Below are 15,208 nucleotides of genomic sequence, written 5' to 3'. Positions count from 1 at the left end.
TCAAGCAGATGGCCTTCCCTTACCATTTTACAATGCTGGTTGGAACTGATGGGAGTTGTAGTCCAAAATATCTGGAGGGCACCATGTTGGGGGGAAACTGTGCCTCCTCTCCACCCTATCCTTGACTCCAACCCAGAGAGTCAGGGATAGGGTGTCAAGGTAAGAGTTACAGCCCCCAGATTGTGTATGATGTATATAGGTTCCTCAAACTCCCGAGTTGTTGAGAAATAATAAATCCATGCATCCTTAAGAATTTGGAGCTAAACTGATAAAAAATTAAAGCACCATTAGAGTAAATATGCCAGGAGTATCTTGAGCAAAGTCATAGACAAGGACAGGAAGTACCAAAAGCTGGCACCAATGCAGGTCAGAAACCAAGCCAGCAGCATGTGGGCATCAACTGGTGCAAGAAAATAGATGCCTATCTGTATCATAGGTGACAAGAATTCAGAAATTAAATGGGTATCAAGCATCCAGTGAGGATAGAGATATCAACTGGATTGGGGCAAAAATAGTGTTAAAGTATCCTTACCAAATATGCTAGGTACTGTGATATCAATCAGGTACTAAGACTGCCCATATGGAGGCATCATGCATTAAAACTGGTTAGGTAGCCAGACTTTGTGTTACAGACCAGCTGTACCACAAAGATGTCCATAGAATACTTGTGTGGTATCAGGACTCAAGATTATCTAGATCAGGGACGGAGATCTACTGGCAGATCTATGAGTGATTTGTGGCAGATCAGCAAGGATTCCTGATTTCCATTTGTTTAACAATAGCAACAACAAGACGATTCTCTTCCACTCTAAATGATACTGTTGAAATGAAGAAAGTTTGGGGAATTAGGAGTGGATTTTTGTGTGGAAGGACTATAAGCTTGGTTCAGTTCTGATACTCAAAATGGATTCCTGGACTCAGAATTTTTAATTCTAAAAATGTATGTCTGTTGCACCAGAATCCATTTGGTGGATCTTAGGGTTCTGGTAAAAATAAAACAGATCCCACACACCTGATGCCTGCCAACTCCTGATTGAGGTACCAAGATTATGCACACAGTCACAATATGTACTAAGACCATAGTGTATCTGTATTGCGAGTACTTCCCAGCCATATGTGCTATGTAACACGGTTTGCCAAAGCCCTCAGTACAGAGAGAGCGCAGAACTGCTTGCTGAGATTTTGGCTGAAAGTGCCTGTGCAAAGAGCGCCAAGGACGAAGACATACGCTGGCCTTCAGTATCAAAGAACTCCATATACAAAGGTATAGGCTAAGTACTACAGCTATCAGTAGAAAAGAAAAATGCTAGGTACTCAGCCTACAAAACTGCCAATACCGCAAACGCTAAGGTTTGAGCTGGGTGTCAGCATTGTCAGTACAGATACCTAAGTGGAGCTATGGAATGTGTCTGTTAGTACTGAGGAGTGCTAAGTACCAAGGCTGGGGTACTGGAACTGTCAGCATCAAGAGACATTAGGCATTAAGTGCCAGCACAAAAAAATGCTAGATACCAAGAGTAAAGGTGGGTATTGAAATTGTTGGTACTGGGAAACACTAGCTGCCTGTCAATACCCAAAGAGGAGTTGACACCAATATCTGAGCTAGATATCAGGACTGTTAGTTCCAAAAACAAAGTTCTAGGTACAAAAGCTAGAGCTAAGTGCCAACACTGCCACTACCAAGGAACTCTAGGTGCCAAGCCTTAGAAGTAGGTAAATGCAGGTTGCTTACCTGTAACTGTAGTTCTTCTAGTGGTCATCTATACATTCACACATATGGGCTCTGCGCCCGCTCATATGTGTAATGCATAGAGACCACGAAGAAGAAATGCAGATTGCTTACCTGTAACTGTAGTTCTTCTAGTGGTCATCTATACATTCACACATATGGGCTCTGCGCCCGCTCATATGTGTAATGCATAGAGACCGCAAAGAAGAAATGCAGATTGCTTACCTGTAACTGTAGTTCTTCTAGTGGTCATCTATGCATTCACACATATGAGCGGGCGCAGAGCCCATATGTGTGATGCATAGAGACCACAAAGAAGAACCAGAAATTCCATGTACTGAATTCAAGGCCTTCTGTAGCAAAGAACTCTAGGTACTTAGGCTGTTTATTTGCAGCTTTGGAGTCAAAAGAGCTGTCAGCATCTGCCTCATGCCTCCTTAGACTTCCACACTGCTAACCTTAATTGATATTGTTGTTGGAACTGGTCGTTCATGAAGCCGACAGAGCTGGATCCTTAGCATCAGATGGTCTCCAAACAATAGTTAAGCCTGACAATTCTTTGTGTCAATGAACCATGGCCGAGACCAATACAGCAACAAAGACAGGTGGCACAAAGACACATTTGATTGTGAAGAAGAATGCCCAACACAGTTTTGTACTAGTGCCTAGGTTGTACAGATGCCCTGGGGCCATACCTTCATAGGCTATTGCAGAAGCACTGTGGATGAGCTGGGCAGATGGAGGGGCATGAGCTTAGCAGAGGTGTCAATTTAAAGGTGGTTAATGTTCATACCCACATACACACTTTGTCTGAAGCCTGATCTTAACACGCTTGTCTGAGAAGACTCAAGCAACATGACCAGATAGGCATGGTAAGGGTGGGGGTACACCAATGAAGGGAGGTAAAGGCAGATGAAATTTGAGATAAAAAACGTGTAAGGAATATTCACAAGGGAAAAACATCCGTCTCAATCCCCCTATTTTTCGCTTTTCCCTGTTTTGACGAGGAAGTAAGGGACAGAGAGATGAAACCAGATGAAATCTGAGGTAAGGTATGTTTTATTTCAGGAGAAATATTTCTAAGGCGCTAAAGAGTTCCCTACTGTGCTGTTCAGTCGAAATGAAACCAAAGAGAGAGCCTTGGTCCTACCCATGAGCCATGAAGGGGCAGAGGGTTTCCAGGGGCAGGGACCACAGGCTCTTCTGAGCTCTACAAGTTTCCAAAATGCTATTTTGAACAGGTGCAAATCCCATTGCACAGAACCCACAAATACATCCTTCAGAGCTGACTGAAATATTGATCAAGCTAGTTGCTATCCATTACACCAGACACTTAAGAAAGTATATACACAAAACAATGCTTTAGATGCCCTCAAATGCCACTATTAAGTCGAATGGATGTTATTTTTAGGAGGGTGGGATAACCAAGGCATCTGCTTAATTACTGTGCTTCCACCTGCACACACTAGCAACCATAAAACAAGTATAATACACCAACAATTTATTATACTATTTATGTATGCCAATCAAATAGTGGACTTTTAAAACCATTATACTCATGTTATATTTTGTGTAAAGTTATAGGCATTTTCAACGGTACAGGTAAAGGAACATAGGGCTGCTGCCAAAAGTGCCATCCTGGGTCAAACTATTCCATCAGCTTTTTAGAATATAATTTCTCTTGTTCTGATATTATTACTATGTAAGTTTCCCTGGCAGGTGAGAACATGCATGGTGTAATGACATTAGGACAAGAGGTAAGCTGAACTAAACCTTAACAGGGGCAGGGAGCACAGCACCCCATGATCCTTCTGACATGTAGTTCTACCCTAAAACAATTCACCACAGTGTATGAATTAGAATAGCAATAAATAAGACAGTGAGTATTTGCACAGTTCAACTTTAGGACTGACCATATCTAGTTAGGCAGCATCTACTCCATGCCCACTAAAAGAATGTTTTTAAAAAGGTGTAAGGATGGTTATGCTTTAACACCTGACCAAGATTTTTTCACCCTGATTCATGTGTACACAAGCAAAGACAGGGTCCTTTGTGATTGCTGATGGAAATGACATCCTAGAGTGAGTCAGATGCAGCTGAAAGTATGGACCATGATTATCTGGAGCATCATAAAAAGGCTTTCTCCCACATATTATATAATCTTTATAAAATGTCCAATTGCCTAATGGGAAAGCCAACCTTGCATGTTCAACTAGCAATGTCAAACAACATTTTTAAAACAACAACAACACCTAAATAATAGAAACAAATAAACAAACAAAAAAGAACAAAAGTGAATGTTAATTTGCCTTAGATGTAAAATGGGGAACCTGTGTTGTTGGACAGCAATTCCCAGGCCACAAAGGCTGGGAATAACAGAACCTGGAGTCCATCATCATCTGGAGGGCCAGTTTGCCGACCCGTACCTTAGACACATACTTCAAAAAATTACAGAGCTTTACAAGATAGATGGACTACAATTCCATTAAATTTAAAATAATCCCAGAGAGATATTTAAACACATTTCTTACTGACTGACTGGAGCAGGAGATGGGGAGAGAAACATGAAGACAGAAAACTTGTAGGAATCAATTTCCAATGACCAACATTTTATGTAAGATATTTCATCAATATCAACTACCACCATCCTGTCCTAAATATGTCAAGCTGTAATCCTGAACATACTAACCAGAAAGGCAGGCCAGGCCTAGACCAGGCCTATATCCCGGGATTGTCCCGGGATCATCCCTGTGCATCCAAATGACACACAGGGGATCCCGGGAGCAGGCAGGGACGACTCCTCCATTTGCCTGGGATAATCCTTAGGTCTAGCTAAGGCCTAAGTCCAACTGTATGCAGTGTGACCTTTTTCAGAGTAAACAGGTTAGAGTGGTGCTCTAAACCTGCTCCAGCAGCTTCTTGTTAATTTTATTCCCAATGTGAGCATTGAAAAAATGTTTATAATGGATGAAAGACTAGCACATTTGTTAACTGCAGTCAGAATTACTAAGAAATAGCTGATACAAGGAAAGCATTTTTTCAAGGAACAACATTGTTTCCCAATGTATCCTACTAAGATTACCCAGTACATATAGCCTTCTCAGCTAACCTATATAGGTACACAAAAGATAGCTATAAAAACATGCAGAAAAATTACTGTCAAATGAGAAAATGGCTGACATCTAGAGAAAAATGGGATGTTCTATGCTCAACAAAAATAGGGAACACGGTTACAATGTGGAAAATGAGGAAAAATGGAGAAACATACAGAACAGATGGCTGTGCAAAAATCGATGAAGGTAACAGATATGTATGCAAAATCATGGTGTTATCCAAATGCAAGGAAGTGAGACAGCAGATCCTTCCTGTTACCAACAGGTATGGCAAACACCACAACATGTTGTCAATTTCAGTAAAAGATTATCAATTTACATTTCACGGGGCACTGAGGTTTTGAAAGCAGAAATATTTTGAAATGCACTGATGTCTGTCAGGCTAAACTCAATAGATTTATTTATTTATGTATGCCATTTATATACCACCCCAAAGCTGAAGCTCTCTGGGCGGTTCACAAAAATTAAAACAGTAAACATTAAAAAGTATACAAAATTTAAAAACCATCAGAAACATAAAAACAACAGTATAAAAACAACAGTACAAAAACAACAGTATCAATTTAAAAACAACAGTTCTGGGGTCCATTAGAAAACAAACTTAGCATTGTTAAACGCCTGGGAGAAGAGAAAAGTCTTGACCTGGCGCCTGAAAGATAACAGAGTTGGCGCCAGGCGAGCCTCATCAGGAAGATCATTCCACAGTCGGGGGGGGGGGGGGGCATCACCGAAAAGGCCCTCTCCCTTGTTGCCAGGACCTTAGATGTTGAGTGTAGTGTACAGGTAGGTTCATGTCGAGAGAGGCTTTCCATCAGGTATTGCGGTCCCAAGCCATGTAGGGCTTTATAGGTTAAAACCAGCACCTTGAATTGGGCTCGGAAACGTATAGGCAGCCAATACAAGCGGACCAGAACTGGTGTTATATGGTCAAACCTCACTGTTCCAGATCTGGCCGCTGCATTCTGCACAAGCTGCAGCTTCTGAACTGTCTTCAAAGGCTGCCCCATGTAGAGGGAATTGCAGTAATATAATTTGGAGGTTACCAGAGTATGGACAACTGAAGCTAGGTTATCCCTGTCTCGATGTGGGCGTAACTGGGCTACCAACCAAAGTTGGTAGAAAGCACTCTGTGTCACCGAGGCCACCTGAGCCTCAAATGACAGAAATGGTTCTAGGAGAACCCCCAAGCTATGAATAGATAGAACTTCAATATAGCCACATTGAAAGCATTTTGATCAAGAGTAAAGATGTGTATGTGTATGTGTATATACACACATACACACACACACACACACACACACACACACACATCCAAGGAAGAGGAGGAAAGCATCCTGCCTAGGGAACTGGCTTGACTGGCTGACTACTATAGCATTATAATAGAATAGTTGGGCTAGGAAAGAAGAAATGGGGAGGCCCTGGCCCTTAAAAGATTTAGCACATCACTGACTTCCTATAGTTTGCTGCTATTCCAAAGGAAAGGCTGCTGCTGGGGCTTTCATCAATACCAGCAAGACAAAAAACTGTCAGGAAGTGGATAAGCAGTGTTGCAGGGTGCCAACATGGCTTCCTAGATATAACAACTTCTCTAGTACCGGGGGGGGGGGGGGGAACCAGAAGATGTGAACATAACAATATAAGTACAGCTGGATCAGACCAAGGGTCCATCTAGTCCAGCATTCTGTTCACACAGTGGCCAATCAGCTGTCGACAAGGAACCCACGAGCAGGACACAAGTGCAACAGTACCCTCCCACCCATGTTCCCCAGCAACTGGTTTACATAGGATTACTGCCTCTGATACTGGAGGTAGCACACAGTCATCAGGACTAGTAGCCATTAATAGCTTTCTTCCCCAGGAATTTATCTAACCTGCTATTTATCTAATTCATCTATTAGTGACCATCACAATATCTTGTGGTAGCGAATTGCATAGTTTAACTACGTGCTGTGTGAAGAAGTGCTTTTTTATCTGTCCTGAATCTCCCCCACCAATCAGCTTCTTCGGTTCTCGTATTTTGAGGGAGGGAGAAAAATGTCTCCCTATCCACATTTTCCACACCATGCATAATTTTGTACACTTCTATCATGTCTCCCTTATCTTTTTTTCCAAGCTGAATAACCTCAGCTGTTGTAACCTTCCTCAGAGATGCTCCAGCCCTTTGAACATTTTACTTGCCCTTTTCTGCACTTTTTCCAGCTCTACAATATCTTTTTTGATCCCATAAGGTTATACTTGAAGCTGGGATCACACCACCACCACCACCACCACCACCCCCCACACTGTGCATCACTTTACACTTGCTTACATTGAACTGCATTTGCCATTTGGATGCCCATTCTCCCAGTTTGGAGAGCTCCTTTTGGAGCTCCTCACAATCCCTTTTCATTTTATTCACCCTAGCAAGAATATGAGAAAGTGACCTGACAAGGCTAATCCTCTGCTCAAGGACAGAACAAACAACTATTTAACTATTAATACACATTTATATATAAACACTGTTTTTAAGGAAATAGGAAGCAACTGACTGTATCATGAACTAAACCAGGGGAAGGCAACTTGGTGCCATCTAGATGTTTTGGTCTACAATTCCCTCAATCTCTATTAGGGTGGGGGTTATGTTGGGTGGGGGTTACTGGAGTTGAGTCCAAACCACCTGGAGAGCACCATGTTGTCAACCACTGCACTAAGCATACATTACTAAAATCCCATCCTTCTAAAGAAGAAAGGTCTTACAAACCTGGACCAATTAAAATAGAGAAAATTTATCCCTACTAATCAATGTAATCTCTTTAGGATATCTGATCAAAGCACTATCTTACTCTTACCTGTGTCCCCATCCCCGCTCTCCATTTTTACAGGTTTACTGGTTTCTGACGGAGTGTTCATTCTTGAGTCTGCATTAGAAACAAAATGAAAGGTGATCATTAGGGCCAAAACATCCTGACACCACCTTTTCTACAATGGTAAACATGAAATTTCAAGTTGATCAATGTACAGCGCACCCTAATTCAGCCAAACTCAATTGTTGGATATGCACCCAGGAAATATCAAAATGAAACTAGGAAACTAGGGTACAGAAATCACTACGGCACCGCAAAAGCCTATGTAATAGTTACATTAAAAGAGCTAGTAGGAAAAAGTCTTCCCTGAAGATACTCCATAAACACAGATTTTTTTATTTGTTGCAAACAATCATAGCAACCAGACAAGTAGGACTGTAATGAAATGTTATTTGCCTGGTATTTCTTATTGAATACGATGTCTCTAACTTGATTTAACATTTGTTTTGCTAGAAGATTTATACAATTCTTCAAAGTTCTGTTTGGACTTCCCCTCTGCCTCTCCCAGTATGACCCACCCTTTGGGCACTTCAACTGGTGCAGCTAACTCCTCTTCTAAACCGGTTACAGCTATGTTTTAGTTACATCTGCATGCAGCCATTGTGTGATTACATCACTATGTTGTTGAATATAATGGTGCATGATAGTGACATCAGTGACCCGGTTCACACGTTGTCAACAACCCACGGCTTGTTAACCAACCCATGGTTAAGAAAACATGGGTTGTTAAAAATGCAGCAGGAGCAAGCGTGCATACTGGTTTCCGCCTACCACTACAATAAACAATTCAGGGATACCCCATCCCTGGGTTGTTTATCGTGATGTCCAAAAGCAAGAACTCTGGGTTGTTGGAGGACAAAACCTCCAGAATTTGATTCCATTGTTTATCACAGCAGGAGCAGCCAGCCAGTTGAGAACCAGTACGTACACTGGCTCCCAGGAACTCATGACTACGCATGGTTTAAATAACCCATAGGTAGTCATGATGTCTGCAGGGTGACAAGGAGATCACCATGAAATAGTAATGCACTGTTCCAAGAAGGAGTGCTGGCAGAAGGGGAAGTGAAACATATTTGCCAAGACTTCTAATTTTGGAATAGAATTGAAAAAAAGGAGGGGGGAATAATGGCTTCTAATAGTAAATGGCAAAAATGATCTAAACCACTGAGAACAATTTTGATACAGCCCTAGCATTGTCATTTATCATGCTCTAGACCTTTGTTGAACTGATTCAATCAGTTCTCAGTTATAATCATATCAGACTTCTTTCTGCAACTGAACTGATGTTTGTTAGTATAGTTGTGAAGAATGCCACTGCTATTGCCAACAGATTTATTCTCATTACAGAATACCACCCCCCATCCTTGGTCTTCTCCAACTGATAAATCTCTGAGTTTTTAACTACTGCAACCCACGTAGATTCTTCTTTAATGACATGTAAAACAAGGCAGACAAAATGCTTAACACACCTCCTCCATTGTAGTACTATACTAAATCTCCATAGTGTTCAATTTCTGTTTTGAAAATTGCTAGGGGGGGCAACACAACAATATTTGTGAAAACCCCTGCCTTCCATTATTTTGCACCTTTTTTCTGAACCAATTCACAGCATTTGTTCCCTTGAACTGCTGCCTGGGTACAGGGGATAAATAAAGAAAACATCCCAGTTGCCAAAACAATGGGGGCAATTCCCTCACATTGGGATATATATCCCATCAAAAGTAATGCACTGCAAAGGAACAACTTGCACACTTTCCCAATCTGGCGACCCCCAAATGTTTGGACTCAACTCCCATCAACCTCAACTAGCATGGAGAACTAGCATGGACAATAATGCTGTCCAAGACATCTGGAGAGCAGGTTGAGGAAGATTGTTACTCTATTTAAGTGGATTTTCCCTATCATGGATTTTGACTAAAATGATGGCTCCCAGTTTATGGTTCATTGGTTAACTATTGGCATCAAAGAGCTGCCAAATCTCACAATATACACACTCCAACTCATTTGAATATTCTTCCAGGCTTCTCTAAAAGACTACTGCAGGAAACTAGAAACAAGAAAGTTAGTTACAGAAAAAGTACAGATGATTTTGCCATACTAGGAGAATACCCACAGAAATAAGGTGGCTAGAGACTACATTAGAACTACAGTCAATGTTTACCAGCAGATCCAAGTACAAAAAAATGGTGAGACAGATATTGTGGCAGATGAGCAAGACATCCTACAGACAGGATCAAGTATATCAAAGAGGAACATTGGGATGGAAGAGAAAAGCAGCAGCAAGGATGTTAAGCTTTAGAAAACTGAATAAACTATATTCAATATAGCCAAAATGTTTTCCTCTCTTTCCTATATATAATACAGCCAGAATCCAGGCAGAAAAAGTATTTGAAATTCCTAGACAGGTATCATACACGTCATTATTAGGAATCTATAATTTTTTTTACCCCTGTTCACAGTTAGCAATAATAAATCCTGGAAGCCATTGCCTTCTTTATAGTATGATGAAGCCTCTTGCCTAGGTACCTTCAACTTTACAGGTCAGATTCTTACCTGTTAAAATTAAAGTTACAAGTCTTCATAGACAAAACATTTTGAAAATGCAAACTGAAATTGAAAAATACTGATATATTCTTTAAAATTAAGGTAGGGCCAGAGTCAAAGTGTAAGAGATGCATGGTTGTCAACGGTTAGGGTAACCCTAAGAAAGAAATATATTTGTCACATCCTGCTTCTGAAAGTTATTTGCACCAGTCCAACCTTTGGCATGAATGAGAGATGACTTCAGCAACTACTGCTTTGCCGAAAAAACAAAATCTGTTTCTGTTGCATTACGTACGCAGTTATCTGCATAATAGGAAGTCATATCACTAGGTAACCCCCCAATATACAACAATTTGCCCAACAGATGGCAAAGCATTCCTCACTTTGTAGGGTTAATTAGTTCTTATAAAAGATCAGCTTGATGGTTACAGCCTTGAAGAGTAATTGGAAGATTAATACAGGGGTTGTTGTTGTTGTTTTTCCTTCCTAATATGAATATATACACATGCTATCAACTCATACCGAAATTTCTTGCACTATAAATATAAAGGCTAAAAAACACACAGTGCCTTAGCACATAATGTATGGTCCATTTTCAGAAGACAAGCTGATATTTTTTCAAAATGTGTTCTTTCATTTCTGCAAAGGGTTACTATATTTCTACATAATGGCTGTGTTCTATCCCAACTCTAAAAAACAAAATGAACTGACTTTACACTAAAGCCTTTATTATTTAAAAGTATTGCCAATAAGTTAGGTATACACTGAAGTTGAGACAGGTAGTAAACTGTGTCTATAGAAGAGTTTTACTATATGGATTCGTCTTTGGAAGCAAGATCAAGGTGATGCATCCTCCATTGTGTCTTGAACATGGTCACAAGGAGCTATAGATAGTGTGTTAACACCTGCTAACAGTGCTTCAAACTGGAAGGACAAACTTATTTTCTCATATTACCTAGGAGTCAGTTGTTAGAAGGACAAATAATCCTTTATGCAGTATGACAGACTGTTGTAGTGGAATTCACAATGAAGATATAATGACAGCCAGTATCTTAAGAGGACTTTTAAAAGAATTAAGTAAATTCATCGAAGACAGACTAATTAACTGCTATGAGCCATAATAGCCAAATAGAACTGCCATGTACAGAGGCAGTATACCACTGAATACCATGTGCAAGGAAACAAACAGTAGGAGAGGCTACTATCCTCATGATCTGCTTGTGAATACCCAAATGTATCCGGCTAACCACTATTATGAACAAAAAGTTGGACTAATTGAAATTTGATCATATCCAGCAAGGTAATTCCTATGATCTGGACCCCACTTAAAGGTGAATGCATAACTATTAACATAGGCAAAATTCACTTTTTAAATTGTAGGGTGTAGCTACAGGGCATATAAATAATTTGGTTAGTAGATATTAAAATAATTTTTCTCCTTTGCATTTTGTGGCAAAGAACATGTTCCTCCCTCCTTTTCTTTTTCACAAGCAGCATAAGGTTTAATGTGCCATAAACTAAAGTACACATATTAAAATGAAGCGAAGACTGAAAGCACCAGGTGCATTACTGAAATCACATTCAGTTGAGCTTCTAGATTCATTCTCACTAGTGTCATATCAGACCGCCAATGTCCTGAGGCCAGCCAGCCACAGAATCATCAGTATTTCAAAATATATAGGAATAGGGTAGGGTGGGGGAGAGGGATCTGCTAGAATGGATAAACCTATAAATCCAGCTACTGTTCCTCACACTGTCAAATGAATGTGTGTCATTAATTCATCAGATGCGTAAAGATACATTACTATGTGTAAGGTGAGATTCCTCTGTACAGCATTGTAGCACAACTGGTCATTACAAAATTTAGTCCAAATATGCAAGGAAGAGCTATACCTCTTGAAGTAAATATTTTGGAAAGCATCCAGTCTGCAACACCTTCATTTTAAAGTCATTGTATTGTCTAAATCCTTTATTAATATTAAAATTCTAAAAATTAAAAGTTGTGAAGAATACAATCTGAAAAGTCTATACATTCACTTAAAATGTATTTTTAAAAACCAAAAATACAAACACAACTTGCTGTTATTGGAGACTCAATTTGGTGGAAATACTAGTAACCATAACAAGCACTACTTGTATTGGTATCAGAAGCAGTGAGTGCTAGTAGTGCTTGCTTGCCATTAAACATTCAACGGTGTGGCTTTATATCAGCTACACCCACACAACAATACAAAATATCGTATACAAGATGAATTACTCAAACCATGACGGGTGAGACTCTGCCCCCCACCTCCCCAGTGTCGAATGATATAAAAACACATAGGGAGGCAAGCTTCAGCTTCTGTCAAAAGTCAAATGTTTTTGAGATTAAAATCCTATAAGCTTCTGCATTAAATATCATTGAAGCTGAAGAGCAACTCCATTCCTTCCAAAGCTGAAAAGCAAGATTTCCCTGAACACAGAAAAAATGAAGAGCGGAGGAGGCACTTGCTACTGAATTGCTGATAGTCCTCAGCCTTTCAAATGCCTCCCTCAGTCCTGCATATGCGATTAAGCCTCTATGCATAGTCAATTTCAACAACCACTATTTCCATATTAAATGCCTGCAAGAGTCAGCTGAACTGGTACCCACCTAGAACGTAGTCGCTGCAGTCCAGCATTGCTGTGCAATCCTCTGCAGATTCAGATAGTCCAAGGAAAGGGGGGTGGGGGGGAGACTTTCTAAAATAAAAACCTACACTACTATTCTTAACAGAACAAGAAAGGGGGGCGGGGATAGGAGAGAAATACAACTTCAGTTACACCATAGCAATCTTCAACTGAACAGAGAAACTTCAGTTGCTCTGTGGAGTTTTAGTCTCTCCTACTAGCTGTGTCTGACATTGTCAAGGCGACTGAAGCATGAAAAGTTCCCCTTTTTTTTAATAAAATAGAAACAAAGATTGCAGCTGGCAGTTTCCATAATGAAGCTTAATCAGTATGCGCCTGATTAGGGCCTTATGCAAATCTCCCCTCGTTAGCACAGCAGCCAGCACTTTGAAGTCCATGAACAATTCATTTGCAGAGTACACTGAAAGCGCTCCCTGCATAATTTAAATCATGATATAAATATTTATCAGCTCATTTGCATATTAATTGGCAGTGCATGAAGGGAAAAATTATCTCCCAAGTGCCAGCATAATAATTAGGGAACAAAATGAAATTTCTTCCAATAGCTTTGCTTCTCAGACTTAACTTGAGCACAGTACCATGGGGAAGTAGGGAGGGGAAAGAGGCAAGACAAAATTCTGTTAAAATGCCACTGAAATGACACGTACAAATTAGAAACAACTCTACAGACTTAAGCACCTTTAATCTTATTCCTGCTGGCAACAATGACTTTAGTAATAAAAGAGATTTGGAAAAGCTTTCTACACAATCCAAATAATCCCAAGAAAACAATTAGCAAGGTTGCAGCTGAACACAGACCTGTCTAACTACTACTTGCACATTTATGTGAAATTCTCCAAATGTGTTATATATGACAGCTAGGATCCCATAAAAAGAGAGAGAGAGAAAAAATTTCATGCAGGGAGAAGCAACAAAACTTTAGGTAGAGTACAGCAAGCAATGAATGTTAGTTAGTTTGCAAAGGTAGTCCAACACTGGTAGATATAAAAAGTAATATTTGATCATTCTCACTCCTGTACGTGTCTCAAATGAAGTTGTGGTTAGGTAGTTATCGACTTCTCTTTTATATGCAGCTGCATGGATAAACAACATTTATTTCTAAATATTCTCAAGGGGACTAACTTTCCGTGGATGACCGTGGTTACTCAGAAGCTCTTGTACAAAGATTGAATAATATAGTAACTTGAGACCAATCAATTAGGAGGAAACTGACAGAAAGGAAGATGATGGTCATGCGAGGACCTCTCTCTCACAAAGGGGGGTTTATAAAATGTTCAAATGTATGTCTCTATAAACAGACATTTGCTAAAAATATTTTTAAAAGCATGCACAAGACACTGGACTACATCCAATCTTACATGAGAGGAATTTCCTACTATTCTCTCTCTCTCTCCCCCCCCCCCCGTTACACCCCCTCAAATCTGCTCTGGAGGTGATTTGGGGTGTATCAGGGAGCTGAAGAGGGAAGAAGGAAGCCATTCCTCCAGTGTTTTCTGCTCCCTGGTGAGTGGCCATCATTGGCTACAACCCATATTCTACATTCTAGTCACTCTTCAGAAACCAAGAGAACTGTTGGATTGAGTACTTATGGGTGTGAAGAAAAGTTACATCTTTAAATGAACCAACTGATTTAGGTGTCCTAAAATTAAAGTGGGTTTTTGGGGGGCTGGGTTTCCTAAACCATGGTAATCACTCCTTTCACTGAAAAATGAAGTTGCAACAGTGGCATTTTTCTGATTCCCAAATTTATTGTAACTTGAAGTAATTCAAATCAATCCTAAATGGAGCACACCCAAACTCACCACCCTGCAACCATTTCTTGACCTTTCTTGCTCCCTTATGGCTACCAGGTCATAATGCTGGAGTGATCGCAAAAGCCATAGCTAGCAGAATCCACAACTCATAGGAGATACAGCAGTCCTGTCTAGATTCAAAAGCTACCTAACCCACAATTTCCTATGCCTACAAACTTCCCTTATCTTTCTATCAGGACTGCAGTGTTCAGTCGATTAAATGGGGGGTCACCTTTTAAGTTGATTAAAAGGTTTAACAAAATGACCACCACACATTTTTAACACAAGTACTTACAAAAGCCATGGATGGCAGGCACCATCTTGGAAGAGAAGAGGCATTGCTGCTCGTCTCACACAGGAAGAAATGCATCTTCTAAGATGGTGCCTGCTTCAACAGATGTGCATCACCTGAAAACAAAATACACTGTTTTCTTTACAATGTTGTCCTCATATGCACATTTATGTATATTTGATCAATAAAAACTCAATTATCATGATTTCTTTAACATCTTCCCT

At 40.1% G+C, this 15,208-nt stretch overlaps 1 protein-coding gene across 5 annotated transcripts in view; it reads right to left on the bottom strand.

Annotated features, from left to right (window-relative positions):
* The window catches only part of POU2F1 (POU class 2 homeobox 1), a 121,448-nt gene that overhangs the window by 45,140 nt on the left and 61,100 nt on the right, over positions 1 to 15,208 (bottom strand). For 3 of the 5 annotated variants that reach the window (XM_063126794.1, XM_063126796.1, XM_063126798.1), the window contains exon 2: positions 7,671 to 7,739. In XM_063126794.1, the coding sequence (XP_062982864.1) occupies positions 7,671 to 7,739 (69 nt within the window). Of the gene's footprint in view, positions 1 to 7,670; positions 7,740 to 12,861; positions 12,921 to 15,208 lie in introns of those variants that run through there. The other 2 variants (XM_063126797.1, XM_063126799.1) reach the window with 1 other exon arrangement.

Source organism: Elgaria multicarinata, chromosome 5, assembly GCF_023053635.1.
Source record: "Elgaria multicarinata webbii isolate HBS135686 ecotype San Diego chromosome 5, rElgMul1.1.pri, whole genome shotgun sequence".
NCBI lineage: Eukaryota > Metazoa > Chordata > Lepidosauria > Squamata > Anguidae > Elgaria > Elgaria multicarinata.
This window is presented reverse-complemented; position numbering and strand designations above follow the sequence as displayed.